The following is a 26,926-nucleotide window of genomic DNA, read 5'->3' as shown; positions in this document are numbered from 1 at the left end:
ACATCACTAACACGTGAAGGAACACGACGCCAAAGTATGGCGCCGCAAAGCAGGCGTCAGCGGTCGAGATAACGCGATTGACGGAGTTGGCGAAACACGCCAAGGAACCGCGGCAGCTGCAATGGCCGCGCGAGTAAGAAATTCAGAAGGGATATAGAAAGAGAGAGATAGGGAAAACCTTTTCTTCTTTCAGAACCTTCTTGCGGTTAAATCTTGTTCATTACTACAGACGCCAGCGCTAATTCTTCCTTCAGTTATGTTGATAGCGGTAGGTGAACTACACTGTAAAAAATATTTATTGAAAAAAACAGAAATTTTCTGGCAGCTGGCCTGCCAGAAAGTTTCTGTTATGCTATGTTTTCGGTTTTTTACTTTTTCTTTCATTTTACAGATCTTTTCTGTTTTCGACTAACAGAGAATTTCTGTTAAGACGATAGAAATTTTCTGTTATGGTATGTTTTCTGTTTTTACTTTTTCTGTCATTTCACAGGGTTTTTTGTTTGCAATTAACAGAAAATGTCTGTGAGGATGACAGAAATTTTCTGTTTTTACTTTTTTCTGTCATTTCACAGGTTTTTTCGGTTTGCTGCTACCAGAAAAATTCTGTGATGTTCCATTTTCTCTTACCATATTTTCTGTCATTTAACAGCTTTTTTTTCATGACTCGCAGAAATTTTCTGTGAAGCTCCATGTTCTGTCATTTCACACACTTTATTTCTTTCAGATCATCTTTTAATGACTGACATAAAAACAGATACAGAACATTAGGAGTGCTGCCACATTTAAACAGAATAAAATATTTCACTGCTTTTAAACAATCACAAGCAATGGGAAGGTCGCATTCAAGAATATTGGAAAATATGCAGTGTTAAACAACGCGATCACGGCTGGTATTTTACTATACCGTAATGCCTTTCAGCATCACTGAATTGAGGTAAACGGTAGGTGGGTGGGCAAAGAAAAAAAGAAAATTACATTGCCCTGCCTGCAGGCATACAGTAAAAGCATGCAAAATATGCAGCAATGGCAAGTAAAGTAGAAACGAAACCTGTGCCTTCCTGTCATACAGAATGGCATGAATCACTCTAAAATAGCAAATACAATACAATGAATACGACGCAAAGTAATAATACCTGAACAATGAACACAACCAATCACTAAAGTAATGGCAAGCATAGGCAAAAGGAGAGTGTATTCGAAAAATATGCTTTGCTCACGACTAGTGCTGCATTAAGCAGCAAGATGCCAGCAACAGGACATAAGGCATGCCACGGGCTGTTTGCCTTATCACACTGTAACTGCAAAACATTTTTTACTCTACTTAGTACGTCCAATCTTGAGAGTACAATAAATTTAAAATGAAAATAGTAACACATACAATATAGATAGTGTTGAAATTCATACAACCAGCCACTAAAGTTTAACAGCAAGTATACGCATAAATAAGGTATCTTGGGGAAATTGAGTCTTGGCTGACACTAGTACGGCATGAAGCAGGGAGATAGAAGCAACAGGACATAAGGCATGCCACAAGCTGTTTGACTTATCAGTGTAACCATAAAACATTGGTTCCCCATATCGCGTGTTGCGGAAATAAACGTGCCCCGTAAAATGCTTCTTTCAGCTAAACGGGCTCATTGTTCGAGCTCAAATTTCGCATAGAAATGGCATTTGGTCGGCAGAATTGTTTAATACCACGTTTGCTTGGGGTACTTACCTGATTCGAACAGAATAAGTCAGATATTCACATCGTCTGCGGCGACGACGAAGGAAATTAAGCTGCTCTCTGTCAGCTATTGCATCGGTTGTGCCATCTCGTTTGTTCGTCATGAAGAATCAGCAAAGGAGGGGGATTCGGGGGGTTTGAAGTCGCTCTTTCAACTAGTTTTTTAATGCTCACAAAAAATTTAACTTGCTGAAAACTTAGCTTGGCAAAACTAAGTTTTCAGCAAGTTAAATTTTTTGTGAGCATTAAAAAACCAGTTGAAAGAGCGACTTCAAACCCCCCAAACCCCCTCCCTTTGCTGATTCTTCACGACCAACAAACGAGATGGTGCCACAGGTGCGATAGCTGACAGAGCAGCTTAATTTCCTTCGTCGTCGCCGCAGACGATGTGAATATCTGACTTATTCTGTTCGAATCAGGTAAGTACCCCAAGCAAACGTGGTATTAAACAATTCTGCCGACCAAATGCCATTTCTATGCGAAATTTGAGGTCGAACAATGCGCCCGTTTAGCTGAAAGAAGCATCTTACAGGGCGTGTTTATTTCCACAACACGCGATACATAGTACATACACTCTTGTGACTACAATATAAAAATGAAAATAGTAATAGATTACAATCAATACAATGCAGAAAGTAGTTTTACATTGAATACAATCAGTCACTACAATGTAATAAAAATGTACATAAAAAAAGTGTCTTAGGTAAACTGTGGCTTGCGCCTGAGACTAGTACTGCATTAAGCAGCAAGATGCAAGCAGCAGGACATAAGGCATGCCATGGGCTGTTTGCATTATCACAGTGTAAGCATTCAATCTTGTGACTGCAACAACTTTAAAAATGAAAACAGTAATATGGTACAATAGAATGAACACTACAAGTAATACAGCCAGTCACTTAACAGCAAGTATACGTATAAGCAAGGCTCCTTGGGCAAATTGTGGCTTGCTTGAAGCTAGTACTGCATGATAAAGCATGCCACAGGCTGTTTGCTTTATCACACCGCGTAAACATAAAATATTGATTTAAAAAACTCGAATTTCAGGAAAATCAAAAGTCAAAGCTTTATCACACCGCGTAAACATAAAATATTGATTTAAAAAACTGTCGAATATCAGGAAAATCAAAAGTCGAAGTCTTGCAGCGATGTGATGAGGGAAGCAACCTTTGGAGAGAGGCAGTGTTGCTTCTTCTTTGAGCGCTCTGCCTTGGTTCCCCGGACAGGGTTCACAGCGGCAATGGTCCTGAAGCAAGGGCAGAGCATTGTTACTCTTTGGACAGTGAGAATATCTATATTGTCTTCAAAGAAATAATAAACATTGCGAGAAGACTGCACCCTTCCTCCCCCCAAAAAATTAATCCTTTGAAGCCCACATTTCAGTTTCATCATGTGCACTAGTGAATGTATTCAGTAATCTTTAGTATTCAGTACAAAACAAGACTTCAAGCCAAAATGAACCTTTCCTAAATGTTCACTTTAATAAGGTTTTTAATGATCATAGTGCTTTGTTACTGCTTTGTTACTTTCGTGAAAGCTGCTCACTGAACTCCATCACTAGGTTTTAAAGGGTTGCAAAAACAACGCCATGCAACCTGTTGTTCTCGGGAAAAATCCACTTTGTCTGCACTTTCCCAATTTGTTGATGTCTGGGTAGCAGCAAAAAAATGCATTTATTGCTGAGAAAACTAAACTGAAAAATTTTCCGGTCACTCAATTCAAATTGTGGCATGTGCGCCGAAAAGAACTTCATGACCACATTTTGAAGTTAGTTGCGGGGCTCCTTAGGGCCTTGTGATCCGCACTCAGAAATCTGACTTGTCAATAGACTGCAGTCTACTCTTAGAAAATGAGGCAACTATGACAACACCTGTACTTTGTTTCTTCATTTTAAGTAGCTTATAAAAGCACCGCTTCAGTCTCTTTGCAATAAGACCACAGTAACCTGTTGACAAAGGTCAACTTTGCATTCAATGTTCCTTCAAAGCGCTCTCTGACACCAGGGCAGCAATGTCTACAAATACACAGGCCGAATCATCAGCATGCCTATTTTGTGTCACCCAAAAGTACAGCCATGAGCAAAAATCTTTGACAGGTAATAAGTTTGCAGTACATATTTACGTTCTCTGTTTTTACAAAGATTTAGATCCGTGACAAGGGATATGCACATTTTAGTGAAGCTGGAATTAGCAGAACTGAGCAGAGGATTGTTATTACTAATGCCCCACTAGTGAAATGTGAGTCTAAAATGATGTCTAGTGCTGCAGAGCACGCTGTTAAGGGAATGTGACATTACCCTCTCACATCTGCACACAGCTTCCACTGTCCCAGAATAAAGTGCCTGCTGCATACAAAATATTCTCTGTAGGCAGAATCAAAACAAAATTAAGCAATAGCTTCAAATAAAACTTCTGGTTGAGCATTGGAAGTCGCACATTTTCAGTGCTGTAGCATTATCTCCAGACGCCATTAGTACGATTAACATGCAGGCCTCAATAATGCAAGTATTAACAGCCTTTTTCAGTATCCTGGCTTACACTCAGTTTGAACTGGGCTGCAAGGAAAAGGTACTTTCACTATCATGCTTAGCTGTCCTCGAGGCTAGTCAACACAGCTGAGCGTGTCTGTACAGCATCCTGGGCTCCTCACTCCTTCCACATTTACTTCCCCCTACAGATGCACTTTGGAAGAACTATGTGTGGCTTACAGCGCATCCATAAAGAAAGCTTCATGTCAAATGCAGCAATAACAATGCTGTATCTCTCATCAGCAATCCTCACGTAATTAACTGAGGAGCCAATTTATTCAGACAGCACATAGCGATGTGTGTGCCACCACAATATACAATGCTGGATGCATAGGTTATCCTGTATAGTATACAGCTCAAGACTGTAGGCTCAGATACCGCTGAAAGGGAGTCTTCCAGCTGATGGCACCAACCAACCATTATGATGTTGTGGTTATTTTGGCTAATTTGTGGTTAATCCTTTCCCTTTGCCAGCTGGTGTGAAGGATTAGCAAGTGCATGGCAATTAACCATGAATTCATGAGAATCAGTCGACACCATTGGTTTTTTAGGGGCATTTGCCGGTGCATTCTTCAGCTGTATCCAGCTATAGTCACAGTGCCTAACAATTCATGCTGAAATGAATGCAAATCAAAATACGCAAGAGAAAAAACCCAAACTTTCCATTAGCAGTGAACCTTTCTCCGACAGGTGGGAGCCATGCCAGCCTTAGGGGAGGGTGACTGGTGCAATTGCACAGGACGTCACCAAGATGGGGATGTTGAGTTGCCCTGTGGGTGTCATCCTACACCCTCCCATCCTCTACCCACCCTCCCTCTGTCCCTTGACCTTCAGAACAGACATTTCCAGTGCTCTTCAAAATGAGGGAGACAATATGTATGCCTGAAGCTCGCCAAAATAATTGTATAACTCGCTGCTACAGAGGGTTGCAAAGAGTGCATGGGCTTACAGACGTGGCATAGTTTCAGGCGTCGTTTGTTGCAGGCAGGACCATCTAAATGACATTCATTCCACCCATAAGCTTTGCTGCGGCAGAAGGGAAAGGGGTAGGGGAGGACAGTTGTGCTTACAGAGCTTTGTCAGTTCACGGCTTAGCCCTTGTCCCATCTTAGTTGTGCTGGTTTCTTCTATCGAACTTAAAACTGCCTTCAGGATGCCCTTTGTATTATCTGAATTGGAACACATCTGACTGTGTCAAGCTGTATTGCCGTTAATGGTGGTAGGAAATAATGTGTGCGCCATTTCTCCCTTGTGCATACTCTGCTCTGTGAGATTTTCATTATAACTAGTGCTTCTTTTAGGCACCCAGTGGTTGCCACTGCAAAGTGGTACTGCTTGATTTTAGGCATTAATTACAAACCTAAATGTAGACTAGGCATTGTGCTAATCATCACCTTTTGAAGCACAGGATTTTGGACTGTGAGCCCATATTTACTCGTCATAAGAAAAACTTGTTGTGGACAAAACAAATGTTTTCAATTCTGAATGGCAAAAGAAAATGGGCACAGAAAATTGGAATGATTTTGTAGAGAATGGTTGTAGTGCTACCATTGTTGCTATGTGCATAAATCTAGACAATAATTTTGTGCAGTGTTCTGACAACTTAGAAACAGATTTAATTTCCTGTGCCTGGCATTATGTCGGCAGTGTTTGTTTTTATTTTGAAATTCATTTGCTTCCCCCAGTCTCCTGTCCTGCCTCTTGCATTGTAGTCATGGACTGTGCTAACGAACTCTCCAAACAAGCTGTCTTGCCTTGCCTTGCGCGCAGTTCTAAGCAAGACAATTTATGAAAGAAAAAGAAAGCCGAAGTGCTAGAATTGCTGGTGCGTTGTGACAGTTTTCAAAGAAAACAGAAAAGATGGAAAGAGCCCTTTTTAATGTACAGGAAAAAAATTAATTATCATAGTAAGGTTAAAACTAACCTGATCTAGCCAGGCTAACTTCGCACAGCCTGCTGTTTAAGCTGAGCAAGTTCAGTTTATGCTGACAATAGCTGTTTCGCCCCACTCAACTTTTGCCCATGTGTACGAAGAAAAGTGGTATGCCAGACCTTCACGCCAGTTTTCAGCCAAGGCACTGTAATACTTAGGTACAGAAGGAATCCGTGATGGTTTGGTTTATGGGGTTTAACGTCCCTAAGCGACTGAGGCTATGAGAGACGCCGTAGTGGAGGGCTCCGGAAATTTCGACCACCTGGGGTTCTTTAACGTGCACTGACATCGCACAGTACACAGGCCTCTAGAATTTCTCCTCCAAAGAAATTCAATCCGTGATGATAAATATAATGCTGGTATAATCTTCTATATTACCAACCGGAAAAAGGTTTCAATTCCACTGTCACCCATTTTAACGCTTTCAAAATTTTGCTATGCTGTCTTTTCTGTAGGCACTATTAAGAGCGGAGCATGGAAGACTAAAGCATCATCTTCATGAGCTAAATAACGGTTTCAAAAGAAGTGGGAATGCCATGGGAAAGCCAGTATCGTCTTTAGGTCATAATACTGACGACAGCACAAATGCTGAAATGCAACAAGAAAAATTTGTCACCACCCTATGCAAGGTGCATGGGCTCCATAATGCGCTGTAGTGAAAGTGCTACCCCTATGGTTCACCTTTTTTTGCTGGTGTCATTGTGTTTTTCCTCATTTTTCAAGATTCCTCATTGATACTCGCTGAAGTAAGAGCAAGGAAAGTGACCTGAAGCCATGCATGAGCGTGAAGAAAAGGGGTCACGTTCTGGCTACCACGATGCTTCAAGTAAAACTCAAGTTTGGGAGAGTTGGTTCGTGTTGAAAGAAAAAAACTGGTGATGGCGCAAGAAACGGGGACACAGAAGGCACACAAAAGACAGGATTGACGCCAACTCAGACTTGAGTATCTTGCAGACGCACCTGACGTGCCTCCAAGTTGGCTGCAGAACACAGAATAGTGACTGAACCTCCAAGGGAACTATTTTTTGGTTCAAGCAGTACGAGACCACTTGAGACTGGCACATTGAGATGGCAATCAGGTTGAGACATGTAATGGCAGGTTCGGTGCGGAAGCTTCGAAAGAGGAAAGGGCCCATTGTGGGAGAAATATGGTCAAGTAAAACTCTAGTTTGGGCGAGTTGGTTCATGTTGAAAGAAAAAACTAGAGTTTTACTTGACCATATTTCTCCCACAATGGGCCCTTTCCTCTTTCGAAGCTTCCGCACCGAACCTTGCATTACGTGTCTCAACCTGATTGCCGTCGCAACGTGCCAGTCTCGAGTGGTCTCGTACTGCTTGAACCAAAAAATAGTTCCCTTGGAGGTTCAGTCACTATTCTGTGTTCTGCAGCCATCTTGGGGGCACGTCAGGTGCGTCTGCAAGATACTCAAGTCTGAGTTGGCGTCAGTCCTGTGTTTTGTGTGCCTTCTGTGTCCCCGTTTCTTGCGCCATTACCAGTTTTTTCTTTCAACGATGCTTCAGTGGAAGTTCTGCCACTCCATTCAATATGCAGACATGATGCACCTCCCATTTTTTCAATCAACTGATAATGAGACTACGCAAATTTTAGTAGACTTCCACTAGCATTTTAGTCTGACTGCTTCAGCATTCAGCATCCAGCTCATTTTATTTTGTGGTGGCAGCCCTTCCTTCTACAAGCTCAGCTCTAAATATACAGGCATAGGTGCTTTAACTGGTACTAAACTGACTGCTCATACTGACAAAAATGTCAAGACATACTCTAAGTGACTTTTTACTTCACACAAGTTACACAAGATTTTGCTGAAAAAACTAGCAGTCCATATGAAATAATGTTTACCAATAAAAACAAAAGCTGCCTTCTGAAAAAAAAACACAAGAAAAGATTGAATTATGAAAATATATATATATGGGTGCGTTCAGATAGAATGGTAATCGAGGTCCCATGACCGTTTTTTGTTTTCAATTAAATTTTTTTATGTGATGGGTAAATATGTCTTCACAAAGAAATGAACCTTGGTTTTGCAACAAACACTGTAGTTTTCTTGGGAAAATATCACATGTTACAAGAGGTGGAGAATGTCATCTTTCTCCATCTCGGAAAGTTGCAAGTTTGGGGCTCTCCGGCATGCACCATAGTTTTTGTCACGCATAAGTACTTCCTTAGTTAATCTTTAGCACCTTGACTGTACTTTTGCAAACATTAGACAACAATTTACAACAAAATGTATTGAGATATCCCCGCTGAATCTTTTTCTCAGTATTCCCCAGTTGATTGTCCTCATTTGAGGTGAATTTCTTAATTCTGGACCAGTAAGTGTTTTCTCTATAGCGCCTCAAAATTGGCAAAAATTCAGAAATGCCAAAAAAGCGGCAGGTTTGCAGTGGATTAAAAAAAACATCATTTTCGATTTTCTTTAGCATTCTCTAAGCACTCCTCAGTACCTCATAAGTATAACATACTAAGAATGCCTTCTAGCATATTGTTTTAATTGTGAAAGTAAATACATAACTGAGGGCATGTTCGTATTCTTTAGTATTGCGTAGTATTCTCTCTTACAAAGCGTATCCATCAGATATTAAACTGGACACAGACCAAATGAGGTAACAATTTACCTCGTTTAATATCAAAATCATTTAAAATTTTTTGCAGCTTGTTTTTGCAATCGTAATACGTAAATTCACTATTTTGAGGAATTTCTCGGGAATTACCCAAAGTTGGCCGAACATTTGGCGTACTCCATATTTTCTACATTGTCGGGTGCTTTGGTATAGAATAAATGTTCTATTGATACTAGACTCTTCGTTACTTCATATAAAAATGAAAATTCTAGTGGTTTTGGAAGAAATCTACATCTAACACCTCGGGGTTAAATCATTCTTAAAGGGACACTGAGGAGAAATTGAAGTTGGCTTGTATCGACAGAATACCAGCTCCTGATTACAAAAACGCCACTCATACTGACAACAAAGCTCTTGTAACGTAGAAAAGAGCAAGAACCAAAGTACAGGTATCGCCGCCACAGGCCAAACTCGCAAGTACAAGCGTGATGAGATCATAGAACAAAACAGTGTTGCTAGAACGAATGGTTCTAGCAACACCAGGAACCGAGAAACCATGCATCACTGAGGCGCAGTCAATGCATGCGCAAATCTCCTTGACGTCGCCAGATGGCGCCACGTGCCCGGCTGCTACGCGCGCTCCTGAAGCATCGGGACAAATCAGCGCCTGTTTTCCGGCGGTAGGCGGGCTCCCGGTATTCCGCTAGTGGTAACAAGGTACACGGTATGCTAAAGGTGTCTATTTGCGAGAGCTTCGTTGACGACTTCGAGAAAGAGATCCATCGTAACGCTGGCAAAACGCCAGTGCAAACGTAATCGAAGCGACTGTAGCGACGGCCGCAATAGCCGATAGATGCCTTCAACGTGCGGCCGGCGGTAGCTTTCTTTTCGGCTGCTGCTAGGCCGCACTGCTGGCAGCCAGAAATCACGGAGTCTGCGTTACGTCATGTGCACGTCATGTTTCACGTCTCTTAGTCCTCTGTCGTCATAGACGAATCCCAAGTTTGAATCAGAGCGGCGGGAAAAACTTTTTCAACTTCGAATCCAAATTTCTTAGAAATAAATGCATCTTTCGCTGCCAGCCAAGTGGCAACAAAGCCATGACATGCCGAACTATCGGATTTTACTATAAAAAAAATATAATAGTGCTCTCCTCAGTGTCCCTTTAAGGTCCCTTTAAGGTGCACTGGAGACAAAATGTCTTTTCTTCTTTGGGTACCATTTTATTTTCAGTTCCTATTCAGGACAAGTATAAGTCGGAACGCAATTCTAAATATGGTGCCGCTTTATGTACAGGTTGTAAGTAAAGAAAAGCGTAAACAAGAAATAAAGGTTCCATTAAGAAAAGACATGGTGGGGCCAGTTGCTGATGCGTTTCTTTTTCTGGCATGTCAATCAGTGCTACTTTTTAGACAAGCAGACAGAAATACATGACAGGACGCAATCAATTAAACATGGAGTGAGCACCCGCCCTATCGTGCCTTTCCGTGTGCTCGTGTAATAAGGCAGCACTGTAGGACTTTGTGGGAAAAAAAATAAAGGCAGCAGTTTGTGCGACATTTGCGCAGTATATTGTGCAGCACGAAGCCAAAACCTCTCTTCCACTCCTAACAGTGGTCGAATCCACGTAGCAAGCGCTGCCTTCATTTGACTGAATGCACTTCTAGATGTGGAGCATCTAACTCTATGCACATTCCTTGCCGCTTTCCACTCTTCCTTCTTTTTCTCTTGGGAGGCTGTAAGCTTGATTGGCGGAAGCTCCAGAACGATAATATCCTTGAGTGTTTCTTGAATCGTGCCTACAAAGCCGCTGGCTATTTGTATGGCCTGACTTGAAGGCGCTCGCAGGTTGTGGTGTGCTGCTCATTGTTTTACTAAGCCACCAAAGCTGTAGAAGTAATTTTACAGTGCCCAGTAGCATAAAACATCCATTTTGCCTCTTGACAATGTGCGTTGTATCTCATGAGACGAATTTATTCTTTAAGTGAACGGGAGCCTCGTTGCTATAAATTACCTTTGTGCAGATAGGCGCATTGTCCTTGAGGTGGCCTTTATTTCTGACATAGCCAAGCATGCAAGAGCTGAGGCATGATACACATTGTCGAAAATAGCAGCACAGATCCCCGCCAATATTCTTGCCATGACAACGAAGGTAAAGAAGCTGACTTTTTGCCAAAGGTATGCTTTTACTGCGTCTGGAAGCAATACTCTCCTGTTTTTGGCGAAATCAAAATGCAGAACAGCACAGTCTTCCAGCTGTGCTTTTCTTCATGTATAGCCCTTCCTTGTACACATCTCATAGACGTAGGTAATCCATCCAATGGTCATTCTTTCAAATTCCGTCATAAATGGTAAAGGTGTCAGTTTTTTTTTTAACTATATAGCTCATCGGATTCCAATGTGGCAGTGAGCCCCTCGTCGTCACTGCTCATTTCAGATATTTTGCAAGTAAAACTCCATCTTGTTTGCAGCGCCAAGAATTCCTGAGGAAACAAGGAGTAGGTTCTTGGCATGCACAGAGACTGCACATCTTCAGGAGAAAGGGACCTTCTGGACGCGTCCTGCAGTCCCTCAAGGCACACCTCAAAGTTAGCATAGCACGTGCCACTGCAGCGAGCGTTTCAGCCACTTAGTTCACAAGGATATGAAATTTTATGAGGCGGACATGGCTGGCAGGGTGAGCTAGCTTGCAAAGACAGTAAGCTTCTCGCGAGGACCGGATCATGAAGTGTTTAAGTACTGATTCCTTCTCACCTTCCTTCTCCATTCTTATGGCATATATTTAGTGTTCAGAATTTGTCTGGAGCGATCGAGTGTATCCATAATGTAATACTCTAAAACCGCGTTGATATCACCATGCTTTTGCTTATATCTCGTGAATCTTTCCTCTGTTGACCACATGCCTTTTTCATACACCAACTTCTTTGCTTTTTGAATAACACATCTTGTTGCCTGAGCAATGATTACCTGCACATCTAGCACAGTGAGGGTGCGTGGTAGCACTGTCAGCAGCTGGGAACATTCTTGAAAGGACGTGTGGTGCTATCAACTTACGGATTTCGCGAGACATTATGTAGCTTCGGAGCGGCTGCCAAGCGCGGCTGTTTTCTGTAGCGGAGGTAGCTCAATAAAGGCTTCTTTAGAGTAGCGACGGGCGCATTGAATTCTTATGTAAACTCCCAATAAACACAAGTTAACCCCGCCTTTGTCGCTCAGCGGTTAGGGCACTCGACTGCTCAGCCCGAGGAATACGGGTTCGATCTCAGCCACGGCGGCCATGTTTCGATGGAAGCGAAATGCAAGGCACCCATGTACTGTGCGATGTCAGTACATATTAAAGAACCACAGGTGGTCGAAATTTCCAGAGCCCTCCACTACGACATCTCCCATGGCCTGAGTTGCTTTGGGATGTTAAAAGCCATGAAACAAGTTGGTCCTAAAAGGACGTGCTATAATATGCCTCGAGCCATATAAGTCATTGTGTTAAAAGAATATGCAAAGCAAGTAGGACCATGAAATCTTTCATTATAGGAAAATACACACTATGAAATTACACCTATGAACTCAGAAACTGCATCGTTTCAAATTTAGCCACTTAGATTCAGTACTATATCCATGTTCTGATGCTTGCGCTTCATAAAACAGAATACTACGCAATACTAAAGACTGAAAACATGGAAAACATGAACTCTATTTTGTATTTATTTTTCAATTTCAAACAATATACTACAGACCATTTTAGTATGTTATACTTACGAGGTACAGAGGAGTGTTCAGGGAAATTTTTAGGAATATCAAAGATGTTTTTTTTTTCAAATCCACAGCAAACTTGCCGCTTTTTTAGCTATTTGAAATTTTGTCAATTTTTACATACTATAGAGAAAAAACTTACCAGTCCAGAATTACGAAATTCACCTCAAATGAGGAAAAGTAACTGGGAAATACTGAGAAAAAAATTCAGCAGTGATATCTCAACACATCTTGCACAACGGTTGCGCTGAAAAGTGCCTTTTTTTGCCGTTCTTGAGAAAAGTTCATGATTTTTTGCCGGAAGAAGAAGGCAAGAAACAAAATGTTATCTAATGTTTGCAAGAGTACAGTCAAGGTGCTAAGGATTAACTAAGAAAATACTCATGCGTGACAAAACTTATGGTGCATGCAGAAGGGCCCCAAACTTGCAACTTTCCGAAATGGAGAAAGATGACATTCTCCACCTCTTGTGATATGCGATGTTTCCCAAAGAAGGCTATGAATTTTCTTGCAAAACTAAGGTTCATTCCTTTGTGTAGACACATTTGCTCATCACATGTAAAAATTTAATTGAAAACAAAAAATGGTCATGGGGCCTCGATTACCGTTCTTATCTGAACACACCCATATATATACAAGCCAGAATGTCCGAATCGTAGCTATAGCATACTCTCCAAATAATGTCAGAACCACGTCAGCTGCCAGAGCTCAAGAACAAAGAAGCCCCAGCAGCTGTAGTGAAAATACGATCAAACCATCAGAAAGTTTGTCTCACACTTACAAGAACACAAGTCCTCATACTTACAAATAGCGAAAGAATGCTGACAATTTCTGCGAAGTACCACCTATGACTTATCAAATCCATCAAATCTACATGGTGACACATTCAAATCTATCCATAAACAATGGATGGTTACATGGCGACAAAAGGGTTACTGGCATTGCGTGCACATGTTCACTCTTCAGCAATATCTCTCCCCCAGGTCCTGTGCTGCCCTGGCCAAATACCTATGACCCCTATGAGCAAGCAGTGTGTATAACTTCCACCAAAATAGCCATACACTGCTACAAAATCTCAGATGCAATATAGTACCACCCTCTCCAGGCCTTTCATATTAGTAACTGGGCACCATGCAAATCAGGTAGTACAGCCATAATCTGTGAAGAAGTGGTTGAAGATCAATTCCAGAAAAAAAATAGTTTTATCTGTCTTTCCTTTCTACATATTTCTTTAGAGCGCTATTTTACCAGCTGCAGTAACAAGCAGCAGCAGCAGCAACAAAATTTCATTCCATAGCTGATTAGTTGTCTGGGTTCAGCAAAAATTTTCTTGCTTTTTGAAGATTGCTTACCTATAACTATGATCATCACTGCTTATGCGAGAAGTGCCAAACCAAAACCAGAAAGATTATCACAACTCAGTTAACAAGTGAGATAAGTACTTACCGCTGTGTGAACTCTAAGCAGAGGCTTGTTTCTTTGGGGTACACAACATTGAAAGCGAAGTGTGCCAGAAACATCAGCTTGAAAGCCTGGCACGGGTTGGTTGCATGCATAACTGGCAAGGTGTCGATGGATACAGTGAAGTTCTTAGCCGTAAGGAAACTGCCTCCTGCACAAAACAAGTTTTAAATCAGGAATACTCGGCCGAGTGTGACACCACAGAGGATTATACCTTTTGCAATGATGAAAGGAGAACATGGCACGTCCCCGATGTCATCATCACTGGCAGATTCCTGGTGTAAGAGAGAGTTAAATGTGTATAAGAATTGTCTACTAAAGTAGCACCACGTGAAAGCTGCAACTTTAAGCCAGTTACAAATAAGCATGTAGCGAAGCATAAGTATAAATAAGGCATTTCTGCGCTCAGGCTCTTATTTTTCCCAACAATGCGTGGTGAAATGCTTTGGATTGTAAACAAATAAGTGTCAACCACATGTTAAAGCCCTAAAAATCTACACAGGCATTTACATGTGTTGGATTGTGTACAATACATAAACACTGCATTATTTTAGTCAAATGCAGCCCAAGAACAAAGCATAAATGCCTTTCAAGAGCAAAAGAGGCCCTCCATCAGGTGGTGTCAAGGGACTGTCCTAGCACTGCAGTTAATCCGGCAGACTGGTAGTGAATAACCTTGCACCTGCCAGCCCCCTCAAATGTCCCAGGGGATTAACCACGTCATTGACAGGCTAGTCTGTGAGGCAATTACCGCTACATTTTTTAGTTGTAGCTGCTTTAGATAATGTTGGGTTATCTAATCGTATTAGATGATGCTACCTTTAGATAATAACAGTAATGTAGAAAAGAGATATTGCAATATAGTATTGCATGTGGGGCTGAAAACGCCAAACTGACACTTGAGCTATGAGGGATGCCATAGCGGACAGCTCCGGATTTGATCCATATCTTAGACTGCAATGCTTACCTCGACTACACTGCAGAATAGCTCCCGGTCTTCATCGAAGATGGCAAGTAGGAGGAGGGGAGTGGCTTCGTACTCTACGGTCATTGATTTCGTTTCAATTCTGGCTTTTTCAATCTCCTCTAGGCATGCCCTGACGGTTGGCTTCTTAATTAAACTGTGAGCATACCTAAAAACCTGTCGGCCAACAGTCTTCACATGATCATCAAATGTTTGTGAGGCATTGAACCCTAGCAATACACTGACATGTGAAAACAAGTATGTTTCTTTGAAGAGGAACGGCCAGTTTTCTCTCACAATCAGCACACTTCTGCTGCCATTGATCATCTTCCTCTGCGATGGATATGTATCGTTCATTAGCTGGGCGACCCGAGAACTGTTTGGTGAAGCCAGCCTGAATTCGGTTTGCAGCTCTTCTCTTTTTTTCTCTTGAGTTTCAGCCGTTTCCGTCAAAGGAAGGTCAGGCTGCCAGGCTACGCAGCCATAAGAGTCCTTTTGTAGTTGCGGCCTTTTTGTGGTCAACTCTTCCGCTTCTGAGACACACCGCTTTGTACTCTGAGAACTGTGCCTTCTTTTGTTATTAATACAATTCTCCAGCTTCCATAGAAGAGTTTCCAGTCCTGTTGCTATGACGGTACCATTCAGGGTGTCCTCAAAAGTTCTTGGAAACTTGCTGACAATTTCACTCGCAATGGCTCGCAGCTCTTTGCGCCCGGGCTTCTGGTAGCAGGTAAGCACCCTTTCACTTATTATCCTGACCATTTCATTCAGATCACTTTTCAGTGGGCGCCTGCCCTCTTGACAAGCTTTTATGAGTCCGGGAGAAAATGCATCCCATGGAATATCAAAAGATTGGGATAACAAGCTTGTAGATGCTTCACTTCCTTGTGGAATATTTACTTGCTCGGCTGGGGAAGCAGCTGTCTGGAATTTTTCAAGTAGAATGCGTCTGGTGACTGCGTTCAGGAAGGTTAGGTCAGCCTCCACAATATACTTAAGGTGCTCAATTGACTGAACGCCACAGTCGAGCAGTTTCTGTACAATATGTTGCACCACTTCATTGTCCAGGTGCGGTAGCCAGTTGGAAATATGCTGCTGCAAGTCCATTCCACCTGTCAAAAGCAAGAAATCAAGGAAAATCCAATATAGCATGCTTCAAGACAACAACAGGGTACTTGTTGCGGGCAAGTTTGTACTGCACTAATGGAGTCCAATCAAGGAGGCTTTCAAGCTTCATGCATTTGAAAGGACCGTCACTGCTGACAATGTTGTAGAACTGCATAGCAGGCTCATATCTTGTGTGGACAGTCCTTAATAAAAAAAAGTGGTTGTCATTGCTAGCAAGAATAAGCCTGATTTCCCCAAAAACAGGAGCCCCGTCCACCCGCCTCATAACGACAAGCATATCTTGTTTGTAGAGCAGGCCGTGGATAGTAGCTTGACATGCTGATAATATATTTCCTTGGTCAGAGATCACCTCCTGTACTTCTTTTTGTATTTCTGGTGTGCAAAGCTCACTCGAGAATGAGGAAGCATTGACTAAGCCATCAACACCTTCTCCCGTGTTCTTATATGCCTGGTAAAGCTGATGGCGCTCAGAAAGCGTGTGTGTCAGGTTTCTGAAATTCTGGCAATTCCTTGCACACTTGCGGAAGTAGCCGTGCTTGGTTTCACATCTCATTGTCCACATTTTTATCAGTGGGCCAAACTGCATAATCAGAAAGGGGTAATGAAGCAGGTAATGATGCTTAGGTTTCATGGCAACATCAGGGAAGAGATTTGCTCTGCCTGTCATGTAGTCCTCTATAATGTCTTGCAGCCTCATAACCATGGGGAGTGTGACTGCATGTGCAGTAACAAGCTGGACAATCTCAGAAAGCAAAAGAACTTGTTGCCAGATTTGATTTTCAGTTGACTGAATTGAACCAAGCAGGAACAACGGAAGAAAGCGCAACATGTTCCAGTTTTGAACAGCATGGCCTCCTAGCGTTTTTTTGAGGTGAACTTCACACGGTCGGTCAGCCAAATCACCATGTTTAAAATGAAAACAACTGATGCGCTGATTTAGGTCTTGTAGAGAGATCCACTTGAGGACTGTTACAAAATGCTGAATATACAAAGTGAGGTCAAATGAAACAATGCCCTCGAATAAATCATGTGCCAAACAAGGAGGAAGACCTGGAGAACACACATGGAAGTACTTCAATTGATTGAATAAGGAATTGAATTTCACTCCTTTCTCTATACATGAGCCACTGGCTTGTAGGGCTAATATAGCACTATTGTAATTGGCTGGTGTTCTGATTTCTGAAACACCTGACAGAGCATTAGGAGAAAATAGGTCAGCTCTGTCAGCCACGCAAAACCTACAGATGTGACTTGCAGAGCTAAAATTTTCCACAAAGCCCCCAATTCCGTGGCTTCCAAGGTTATCTCCAAGGATGGCAACCAAAGTGCCAAACAAACGCATTCCTCTCGAAGTTATAAAGTGGCCAGCTTCCAGTTTCTTCAAATCATCGAGCAAGGGTGCGAACACTTTGGCCTGCCCGAAATGTGCAAAATCATTTTCATTGCAGAGCAAGCACAGTTTGAGAGAATGAGCTGCGTATCTCTTCCATGGATAGAGATTACCAAGAATTAAATAAACAGCTAGAAGTTTGTGTTTCTTTTTTGCAGAACCAATTGGATTCACGACCTCAAATGCGTCTTGAAAGAGTATAAGCTTCAGTGCTTCAGGATGCTCCTTGTAAAGTAGAATAGATTTGAACATGTTTCCATCAGTAAAATCTTTCAGGACGCCAGAAGTCTCAGGCAGCATACTATCACACTGTGCAATCACCTCTTCATTCTCCACCATGGCTTCAAGTGTACTTAGTATTGGTACATAATGGAAGGTGGCATTCTTGTTCTTTTTGTTTTTCCCCAATAATATTTCAACAGGCGATACATACAGAAACTGCTTTTTGAAGAAAGAGGAACGGCTATGTTCTGTCCTGAACACACCATCTGGTGCTCGATGCAGTGCCAAAACATGATCGCCTTGAAATATTTCATCTATCAGTTTATCTATTTCATCACTGCCAAGAGCCTCTTCCTTGAGCTTTTCTTTGAGACAGAAAGCCATTGCAGAAGCATTTGCATTCTGTATGTCATGTACAGCCTCAGCAATAACTTGAACAGTAGATGATGGCACATGGAGCTCAGATAAGAGTCGCAGGTACAGATGAGCAAAAGCAGTGCTAACATGGTTCTTACAGGTTTCTTGTATGCTACCTTGACATGGCTCCATTGCGCTACATAGCACTTCCTCTTCAGAGAGATTGCTCCCAGTTTGTTCAGCATCATGTGGAGGGGTAGTAACCATTGCTAGAATAGGCCTAGCCTCTTGAACTTCCACATCTGGTGCTGTGCAAAGGGGCTTCCCGTGGTAACGGGAAAGATGGGACGAAAAAGATGCCTTCTTTTCATATGCTTTCTCACATAATGGACATCTTACTTTTGTACCTTGTACAATGTGAAGTTTCAGGTGGGCAATTAGAGACTTATAATCTTTACAAACTTGTATGCAGCTATCCACTGTGCAGACTAAGTCACAAGGCTGTACACTGATGGCAACACAGCCTTCTTGTTCAGCACGTCGAATGCGTCTGTGTTCACGGCAGAAGTGACTATAGAGTGAGCCAACTTTGCGAAATCTTTTGAAGCAGTCTTGAAAGGGGCATTTGACATTAAAACTGTTCACATTTTTGTGTAAAGCGATGTGCCTGAGAAATGCAGAAAGTGTCGAGCTAACGCAGCCACAAATGCTACAGGAATACATCTGAAAAGACCACAACAGCAATGAACAGCATTACTCATATGAAACAGTATTGGGGAATGACCATACTACATGATGTGCAGTCTTAAGAGAAATCATCCTTACGGTACATTTCATTGATCTCATTCCTTTCACTTTGAGCATGTTTTTAAATACAGGGCAGCAAAAATGCTACAGCCGAGTTATACAAGTGGGTTTCAACAGCTAGGTAGCTCTTCAAATCCAGCAATGTAGTGATACAACAATGTTGCAATTCCATCAATAATGAACAGCTGAAATTCCCAAGACACAAGTTGAGCATATTTTTAATAGCCATTGTATATTTAGAAGTTCTGATTGTTAGACTTTATTCTCATCCTCTTTAGATGTGGCCGCTAAATGACATCTTATGAATTCACCTCTGGTGAAAATCGTTCCCAGCCCAAGTGGTTTATGGAACAATTTCCAGCTGGTTCCAGTTGGAACCAATTGGAACCCAAATGGTTCCAACTGGAACCCACTGGAAATTGTTCCATAAACCAGTTGGGCTGGAAAAGATTTTCGCCAGGGACATGCTGTAACGTATGAGAGAAACCTTCCCTACCAATTCTAAGCTCTGGATTTAGAGCATGTGCAGTCAAAATTTCTCTGTGTGGCTAACCTGATCACCCACAGGCCACTGTGCGTCCTACTAACTTGCTTCATTCAAATGGGTGCCCATGAAGACCACATTGTCTTCATGTGCACTCAAACTTCGAAATATGTTCAGGTACGTTCAAAATAATTCTTTACTGCAGAATATTAGACGGTAAGTTTTTTCTAAGTGCTTTATTGAGTTTCTAGACTGATTCACCAAAAATTTGTAGGGAAGTTCACAGGTGATGCTGAATGAAGCACGACAAATTTTGAAAAGACATATATAGCTCCACTGGTGGAGCTTGTCAAAACTTCATTAACATATGTCCTGCCTACCACAGAGTTTTATACCCGTGTACAAATGGCATTTGAGTCGGCATTTGGCCTTGACAGACTCCTGCGATGCTTCACGAGAATTTCCAATTGCATTCAAAAAATTCAGGGGGCACTTTGGCTCCCTAAAGTGCTGCAAGGCGAAAGCGTTTCCTGGCGCACTGTTTTTTTATTTATTTTTTATTTTTCATATCTTATATTTCCAGTAGAGTTAGTTCTTGGGCTAGTTGGTGTACTTGATTTACACTCATAGTTTTTCAGCGCAAAGGCACGCGGCCAAAGAAAGGAAGCAGGAAGAGAAGAAGGACGAACACAGCGCTGACTGTCAACTGTTTATTTAGGGACGCACACACAGCTTAAATGCACTCAGACCAGCGCAGGCACACACTGTGCAAGGTAAACAGGAAGAAAACTCATTTCACATCTTTATCGCAAAAACTTTGATAGGAACATCTTTTCTGCGGCATACAAAAGAACTGAAGTATCACTGACACATTCTGACCCTGCTCTCTGAATATAATATGCCTCTATCGTTTCACGGGTTGTTTTTGATTTGCTTGTGCTCAGAATCTGTACTCCTGAAAATACCGGTGTACAGTCCTTGCAAGTAGCGCAGTGCTCGACAAGGTTAGCACCTTCCCCATTCCTTAAGTCTCTTGCGTGCTCCCTGAGCCGGTCGTTGACGCAGTGCCCAGTCTGCCCGGTGTACGATCTGCCACACGTCAAGGGAATGTCGTACACAACGCCTGTGGCGCATTCCGCAAAGCGGTTCACGTGCCTCTCTTTACACCCAGGTTTTTTGTTTTCACCTGTGATGCGTCGGGCCAACTGGCCAAGCTTCCGAGGGGCTGAGAAGACCAACGGCACGTTGTGCCAGTTTGCCACCTTTTTGAGGCCATGGGAAACTTTGTGCACGTATGGCATCACTTCAGGCCTTACTTTAGCCTGCGGAGGGGTTGCCTCCTTGCCAGACTTCAACCTCTTCAAGAGCGCTTCTGCAACAGCGACAGCAACCGACCCAGGGAAACCGGCGGCCTCAAGCCTAGCCAATTGTTTCCCGAAACTATCTTGCATATCATGCACACATGATTTTCGGAGTGCAGACTCTAAGCACAGTTTAGCGATCCCTCTCTTCACAATTTTAGAATGGGATGAGTTATAAGGAAGAAGCTCTTTTTGTGCTCTAGGCGAGTAATACCAGCAAACATGCTTATTGGTGAACCTAATGTTTGACTGGTATCGTGAATTTTTTCACTGATAATGAGCTTTGTCTTTTACAGGCAGACAAGGTCACTGGTTTTGTTGCCATGCCTAGAGCAATGTTTAATGAGAAAGCTTTGCAAGCAGTGAAGAAAAATTTCGTGGCAGTGAAAAAACGGGACACCCAGATTAAAGGCAAATTCGCGGATTTTTGTAAGCGATTAGAGCTACTGCCACTTGCTAAAGCTATCACAAGTAGTGAAAGTCGTGGGTTACAGGTGTTTTTCACTGTGAAGACCCATAAACCTGATGCGCCGCTCCGTACAATTGTAAGCGAAAGGGGAACATGGCAAATTAATGTCAGCAGATTCCTTCAAAGAGTGTTGAATGACCTCAAAATTAATGATCCTTTTATAGCGAGGAGTTCTATGGATGTAGTTCAGTTCCTAAAGGATAACCAAGATATAAATTATGCCTTTTCGGTTGACGTTAACGAACTTTTTTATTCCACTCCTCATCAAGAACTGTTTGCTGCTGAATGTATTGACGATAACAGACCCGTTCAGTTTCAGAATGCGTCGGGGATGACTGTAGATAACTTTTTAGCGCTTTTAGAATTTTATTTGTGTTGTACATTTATCACCTTTGACAATGAGTTTTATCTGCAAAAGAAGGGAATTTGTATTGAGTCATGCGTTGCCCCGGTTTAAGGTGATATCTTTTTAGCGTGCATTGATCACCATTTGCATGATCATTTTAATCATTTTAAGAGTGAAATTGTTACAAAAGTGTTTCATTACGTGGACGGTTTTTTAATTGTTTTGAACAAACATTGCGCCATTCCCAATGAGGATACACTTATGAGTGTACTGCATGACTTCGAAAATGGCAGGGGGCTCACTTTCATGTACGAGCTCCCGAATGAAGACAGCCTGCAGTACTTGGATTTAAGAATTAGGTTCACCAATAAGCATGTTTGCTGGTATTACTCGCCTAGAGCACAAAAAGAGCTTCTTCCTTATAACTCATCCCATTCTAAAATTGTGAAGAGAGGGATCGCTAAACTGTGCATAGAGTCTGCACTCCGAAAATCATGTGTGCATGATATGCAAGATAGTTTCGGGAAACAATTGGCTAGGCTTGAGGCCGCCGGTTTCCCTGGGTCGGTTGCTGTCGCTGTTGCAGAAGCGCTCTTGAAGAGGTTGAAGCCTGGCAAGGAGGCAACCCCTCCGCAGGCTAAAGTAAGGCCTGAAGTGATGCCATACGTGCACAAAGTTTCCCATGACCTCAAAAAGGTGGCAAACTGGCACAACGTGCCGTTGGTCTTCTCAGCCCCTCGGAAGCTTGGCCAGTTGGCCCGACGCATCACAGGTGAAAACAAAAAACCTGGGTGTAAAGAGAGGCACGTGAACCGCTTTGCGGAATGCGCCACAGGCGTTGTGTACGACATTCCCTTGACGTGTGGCAGATCGTACACCGGGCAGACTGGGCACTGCGTCAACGACCGGCTCAGGGAGCACGCAAGAGACTTAAGGAATGGGGAAGGTGCTAACCTTGTCGAGCACTGCGCTACTTGCAAGGACTGTACACCGGTATTTTCAGGAGTACAGATTCTGAGCACAAGCAAATCAAAAACAACCCGTGAAACGATAGAGGCATATTATATTCAGAGAGCAGGGTCAGAATGTGTCAGTGATACTTCAGTTCTTTTGTATGCCGCAGAAAAGATGTTCCTATCAAAGTTTTTGCGATAAAGATGTGAAATGAGTTTTCTTCCTGTTTACCTTGCACAGTGTGTGCCTGCGCTGGTCTGAGTGCATTTAAGCTGTGTGTGCGTCCCTAAATAAACAGTTGACAGTCAGCGCTGTGTTCGTCCTTCTTCTCTTCCTGCTTCCTTTCTTTGGCCGCGTGCCTTTGCGCTGAAAAACTATGAGTTTATATTTCCATTTTTATTTTTTTTTGTTTCTTTTCATTGATTTTTTCTATTTTTATTTTTTCATATTTTTCATTTAATTTTTATTTTTGTTCCTGTTCTAATTATTTTTATTGATTATTTTCTTATTTTTATTTCTTTTATTTTATATATGAAACCCATGCATTCAATAGATGCGCCAGTGGTACCGTCTCCGCTCCAAATGCCAAAGGCCCTGGTTCGATTCCCAGCCTCGACGCAGTTACTTTTTAAGTAGTGACGCCGAAACGCGGGCATATCTGCCGACATGGCTGCCGACGGCAGTATTGAGGCATTAAAGGCTTTCGCTTTAAAAGCTTCAGCATTCACTCGCCGTTTTACAATAGTGCTGCTGCCGTCGAGTTTCGCTTGTGTTCGTTCGCTCGTTTTCAGCGCGTACGACGCGGACGTCGGTGGTCGGAAGACCGCCGCTAGCACACCGGTCAGTCCCGTAGACCGACGACACCAGCACGACCAGCGACCTCACATCATTGTAGTGTGTTTTCGAAAGCAACAAATCCGGCCACCGAACGGTCACCCGACCTGTCCTCAGCAGATCCGCGGCTCAGCAAAACTCACGCTGAGGCGATGGCCCGAGTAGCTGCGCTTGTCTCTACTTTATCAGTATTAGAAAGAAGAGAAGCAAGCGATTACATTTCATATGTGCACACCTCAACACTCACCAACACTCACCAGGATTGCCAAATTATTTAATTTTAATCAACGGCATCGAGCCGATGTGACCCAAATACCACCGAGCAATACTTCAGGCGGCCGGCAACAGTCGCCGGCGTCACTCGAGGGCAATAAATTAAGCCGTCCAAATTAATGAGAACGGTCAATGAACATACTTCAAGATAAATTGATTTAAAATCAAGTGTTGGTCACATCGGCGAAAGCAGAGACAATAAGCGAGAAACGCTGGTACTAGCGATGTCAACAACAGCATGGCTATCGTGTGTTTGCCAGGGCGATCACATCGGCGCTTCCTAAAGAATTATCGCATTGCGTAAACAAGCAAGGGTACAACCAATGCCAAAGATATAAAGCTCAGCTTGCGTTTTATCTCAAGCAAGCAATGCACAAATTAAGGTGCGCAGTCGTCGTGATCGGCGCATTGCTGCGGCAAGTTCGCGCTCGCGTAGTTGATGCTGCACTGTTATCTCGAGGCGCCCATTTAGCGAGTACACGAAGTATTTGGTAAAGAATCTTCAGAAAAACGCAAGCAGCAGATATTCAACAACCACAGAGGCCAAGCAGACGCGCCGCACGGTGGTGGGCGGGCGGATATGGTTGGATGGTTGCATCGGGCGGTGGCTTGCGCCTACTAGCCTAGGAATCCACACACCCCTCCCCCTTGTTTAATTTTTTTTTATTTTAATCTGTGTAATTTGGCCATTTTTCATAAAGTTACTCCTCCCTTGACCTCTTCCACGGGCTGGCCGAAGCAATGGTGATTGCCATTGGAGGATCCGGACTGAGCTAGCGTGTCGAAGGCGCTCAAAAATCTCGAATGTCGACTCGAATGACATCGGTGCCGTTGAAAAACTTCCCTGTGGCAGCGAAAGTTTGGCATTTGAAACGCCCGTGTAGAAACTTTTAAGACTGCGTTGAGCCGTGCAACGCTATTTCGGCCGAAAAATAATATCACAATGTTAAATCTTGCAAAATAAGCACAATTATTGCATTACTTACACTTGAAGGAATTAACATCAATAAAAATAAAAAGAAACACTTGTGATCCTTCCTTGGACGAGAAACGAATTTGAAAATCCCGCGCTCTGTGACGCACTCCTCCGCTAACCAATCGCGTACTTCCCTGGCCTAAAATTTCCCGCGCTTTTCACTCGATTCTTTTAAGTGTGCATATCTGCAGACAAAGCAAAATTTGTGCACACTTCATTTTCTCGCAAACTATAGCACTCTTACGTGTCTCTCGCTTGTATTCTCCCTCTTCCGCGCGCTGTGCACCTTTAGTGAGACACAGTAAAGCAGCAGTGACGCATCGGCGGTGAAGCGGCTGTGGCGGCCACGCTATTTCGAAAGAGTAGCATTCGCTCTCCACGCAAACGCAGGCGTGCTCTTGATTCTTTTCAAGTGCATTAGGACGCTCAAAACTAGTTGGGGAGACTGCTAGTCTTGAGATCTGTTGCGGTAATTAAAGCTATCCGTCCACTCAAGATTTTCCAATGTCCTCAGACGATTTATTTTCACTGCCCTTTTCAACAGCAGTACAAGCCCGCAACAAGACTTACAAAAGACGACAAAAAGCGTATAATTTATAACGGTAAAAATGTGCACCACTCACCTTGTGTGCGGACGGTCTTATTGGTGAAAATCCCGGACACAGCACGCCGGTATCTTAGTTCACGGGACCGCTCATCACGTCCATGCCGTTACAGTGTAATGCCGTCAATGGATGAATGCAGGAACGCAGCAAATACGACTCCTTCACATTCTGCGCGCTAATATTTCCCGTAGAAACTTTTTGACGCTTAAAATATGTAATGTGATTTTTGAAAGGTTGCAAAGGTTTTTCGGATCACTTTTTTTGTGTAACGGCAGTGCCACGTCACCAACGTTCGGTGAAAGGGGGGTGTTGCGGCTCCAAAAACAGAAAATTACTTTCTTTTCCGTGAACGTGTTTCTGTTAATGGCGCAAAACAGATATTCTCTGTATGACAACAGAAAATTTCCGTAAAAATGCTTGTCATTTCACACACATTTCTTACAGTGTAGTTATGCCTTCAGCGCAGATTTCTTCAATTAGCCAGGACCGAAGTTGCTCACAATTTCCTCCCCCTGGTAGCTGCCAGTTTGAGTACCCTTCCTAAAAACATTGAATGAAAGGTGCCCGTCATCTCACTCCACTGACATGTCGAAAAATGGCAGTCGGTTGTCGACTTCCTCCTGTGCAGTAAACTTAATGGCCTCTTCAATCCTGTTTATGTGGTCTTGGAAGGCAGCGAGCAAGTTCTTGATGATGCATAACAACCAGCAGCGTATCGCAGGACACCTAAGGTCTACGGTTGAGTGAAGCCAAAGCCCGGTTACCTAGGGCTTTTATGGTCAGGTTAGCGGCCGTGGCAGAGCTGCAGATCCACGCACCAGCTTGAGAACGCGCCGCGATAGACGAAATATGTGTTTTGGAGGCAGAATTTCAAAAGCCTCACCAGGTCCAGCGCCTCTGTACCTATCCATTCGTCGAGATTCTCACCAGACTGAATGGCAGCCGTACATACACTTCCACCACGAGATCGAGTGCGACGCTGGTGAAAAGATGCTCTCGTCGTAAGACACCATGAAGTTGTCGTCCATCGCGACGTCACACACCTTTTCAGTGAACTCGTAGGAGTTTCGTAAAGAAGTGTAACAGGAACGGCGAACTAGCGGCGCAAAAGCATGGTGAAGAAGACCCGACAGCCGGCAGGGAGGGAAACGCGTTGCATAGGAACATCTTCCTTGTAGATTTCTGGCACGCAATACGAAACAGGTGCGGAACCATTGCGGTAAAGGTAAACATGTGCGACCAGATATCGAACTATGCAAAATAATAGGAGGCCACGAAGATCAACTAAGCAGGGAAGTGATTGAGGCCTTAAACATAAAATCAAGTATACGAGGTCTGTTAGAAAAGTATCCGACCTTTGGCCGTAGAAAAAAACTTGCAAAACTGGAGCGTTGCAAACCTAGTCACCTTCAAAGTAGTCTACTTGGGACTCCACACACTTCTGCCAGCGGTGGTGCCATTGTGGGAAGTATTCCGAAAAGGCCCCTTTCGGAATGGAGTTTAGCTCAGCTGTCGTTGCAGCCATAATGTTCTTCGTTCTCGGAAATCGCGCACCTTCCAATGCCCTCTTGATTTTGGGAACCAGCCAGTAATCGCAGGGCCCATATCAGGAGAGTAAGGAGTCTGTTGAACTACAGGAGTCTGGTTTTTCGCCAAAAAAGTCTGAATCAAGTGCGAGGAATGTGCAGGAGCATTGTCGTGATGGATGCGCCACTTTCCTGTTGACCTCAACTCCGGTTTCTAGCGCCGCACAGCATCACGTAGGCAACGGAGGTCATCCCT

General features: G+C 43.1%; 1 protein-coding gene across 2 annotated transcripts; it reads right to left on the bottom strand.

Annotated features, from left to right (window-relative positions):
- Positions 1-2,848: 2,848 nt before the first annotated feature.
- Positions 2,849-25,352, bottom strand: LOC149345830 (uncharacterized). Of its 2 annotated transcripts, XM_089585300.1 has the most exons (5): positions 25,163-25,352; positions 14,942-16,050; positions 14,189-14,249; positions 13,960-14,125; positions 2,849-2,969 (listed from the first exon to the last, which is right to left on the bottom strand). In XM_089585300.1, exons 2-5 carry the CDS (start codon positions 16,043-16,045, stop codon positions 2,849-2,851), a joined length of 1,452 nt encoding a protein of 483 aa, XP_089441426.1. In that variant the 5' UTR covers positions 16,046-16,050; positions 25,163-25,352. The 2 variants fall into 2 exon arrangements, with proteins under 2 accessions (XP_089441426.1, XP_089441425.1); XM_089585299.1 differs by lacking the exon at positions 25,163-25,352 and having other exon boundaries at positions 14,942-16,584.
- Between the last annotated feature and the right edge of the window lie 1,574 nt (positions 25,353-26,926).

Source organism: Amblyomma mixtum, chromosome 4, assembly GCF_055824585.1.
Source record: "Amblyomma mixtum isolate Tamu chromosome 4, ASM5582458v1, whole genome shotgun sequence".
Taxonomy (NCBI): Eukaryota; Metazoa; Arthropoda; class Arachnida; order Ixodida; family Ixodidae; genus Amblyomma; species Amblyomma mixtum.
The sequence above is the reverse complement of the archived record's forward strand: the minus strand, read 5'-3'. Positions and strand labels throughout refer to the sequence as shown.

What these genes read in the sequence shown, in the direction of transcription:
- LOC149345830 (XM_089585299.1), bottom strand. Translation starts at nt 16,090, where the DNA reads ATGCTATATTGGATTTTCCTTGATTTCTTGCTTTTGACAGGTGGAATG. An exon ending in TATTCTGCAGTGTAGTCGAG is followed by an intron (nt 14,250 to 14,941) that starts GTAAGCATTGCA and finishes CTCTTACACCAG; the next exon opens with GAATCTGCCAGTGATGATGA. An exon ending in TCCTTTCATCATTGCAAAAG is followed by an intron (nt 14,126 to 14,188) that starts GTATAATCCTCT and finishes TGTTTTGTGCAG; the next exon opens with GAGGCAGTTTCCTTACGGCT.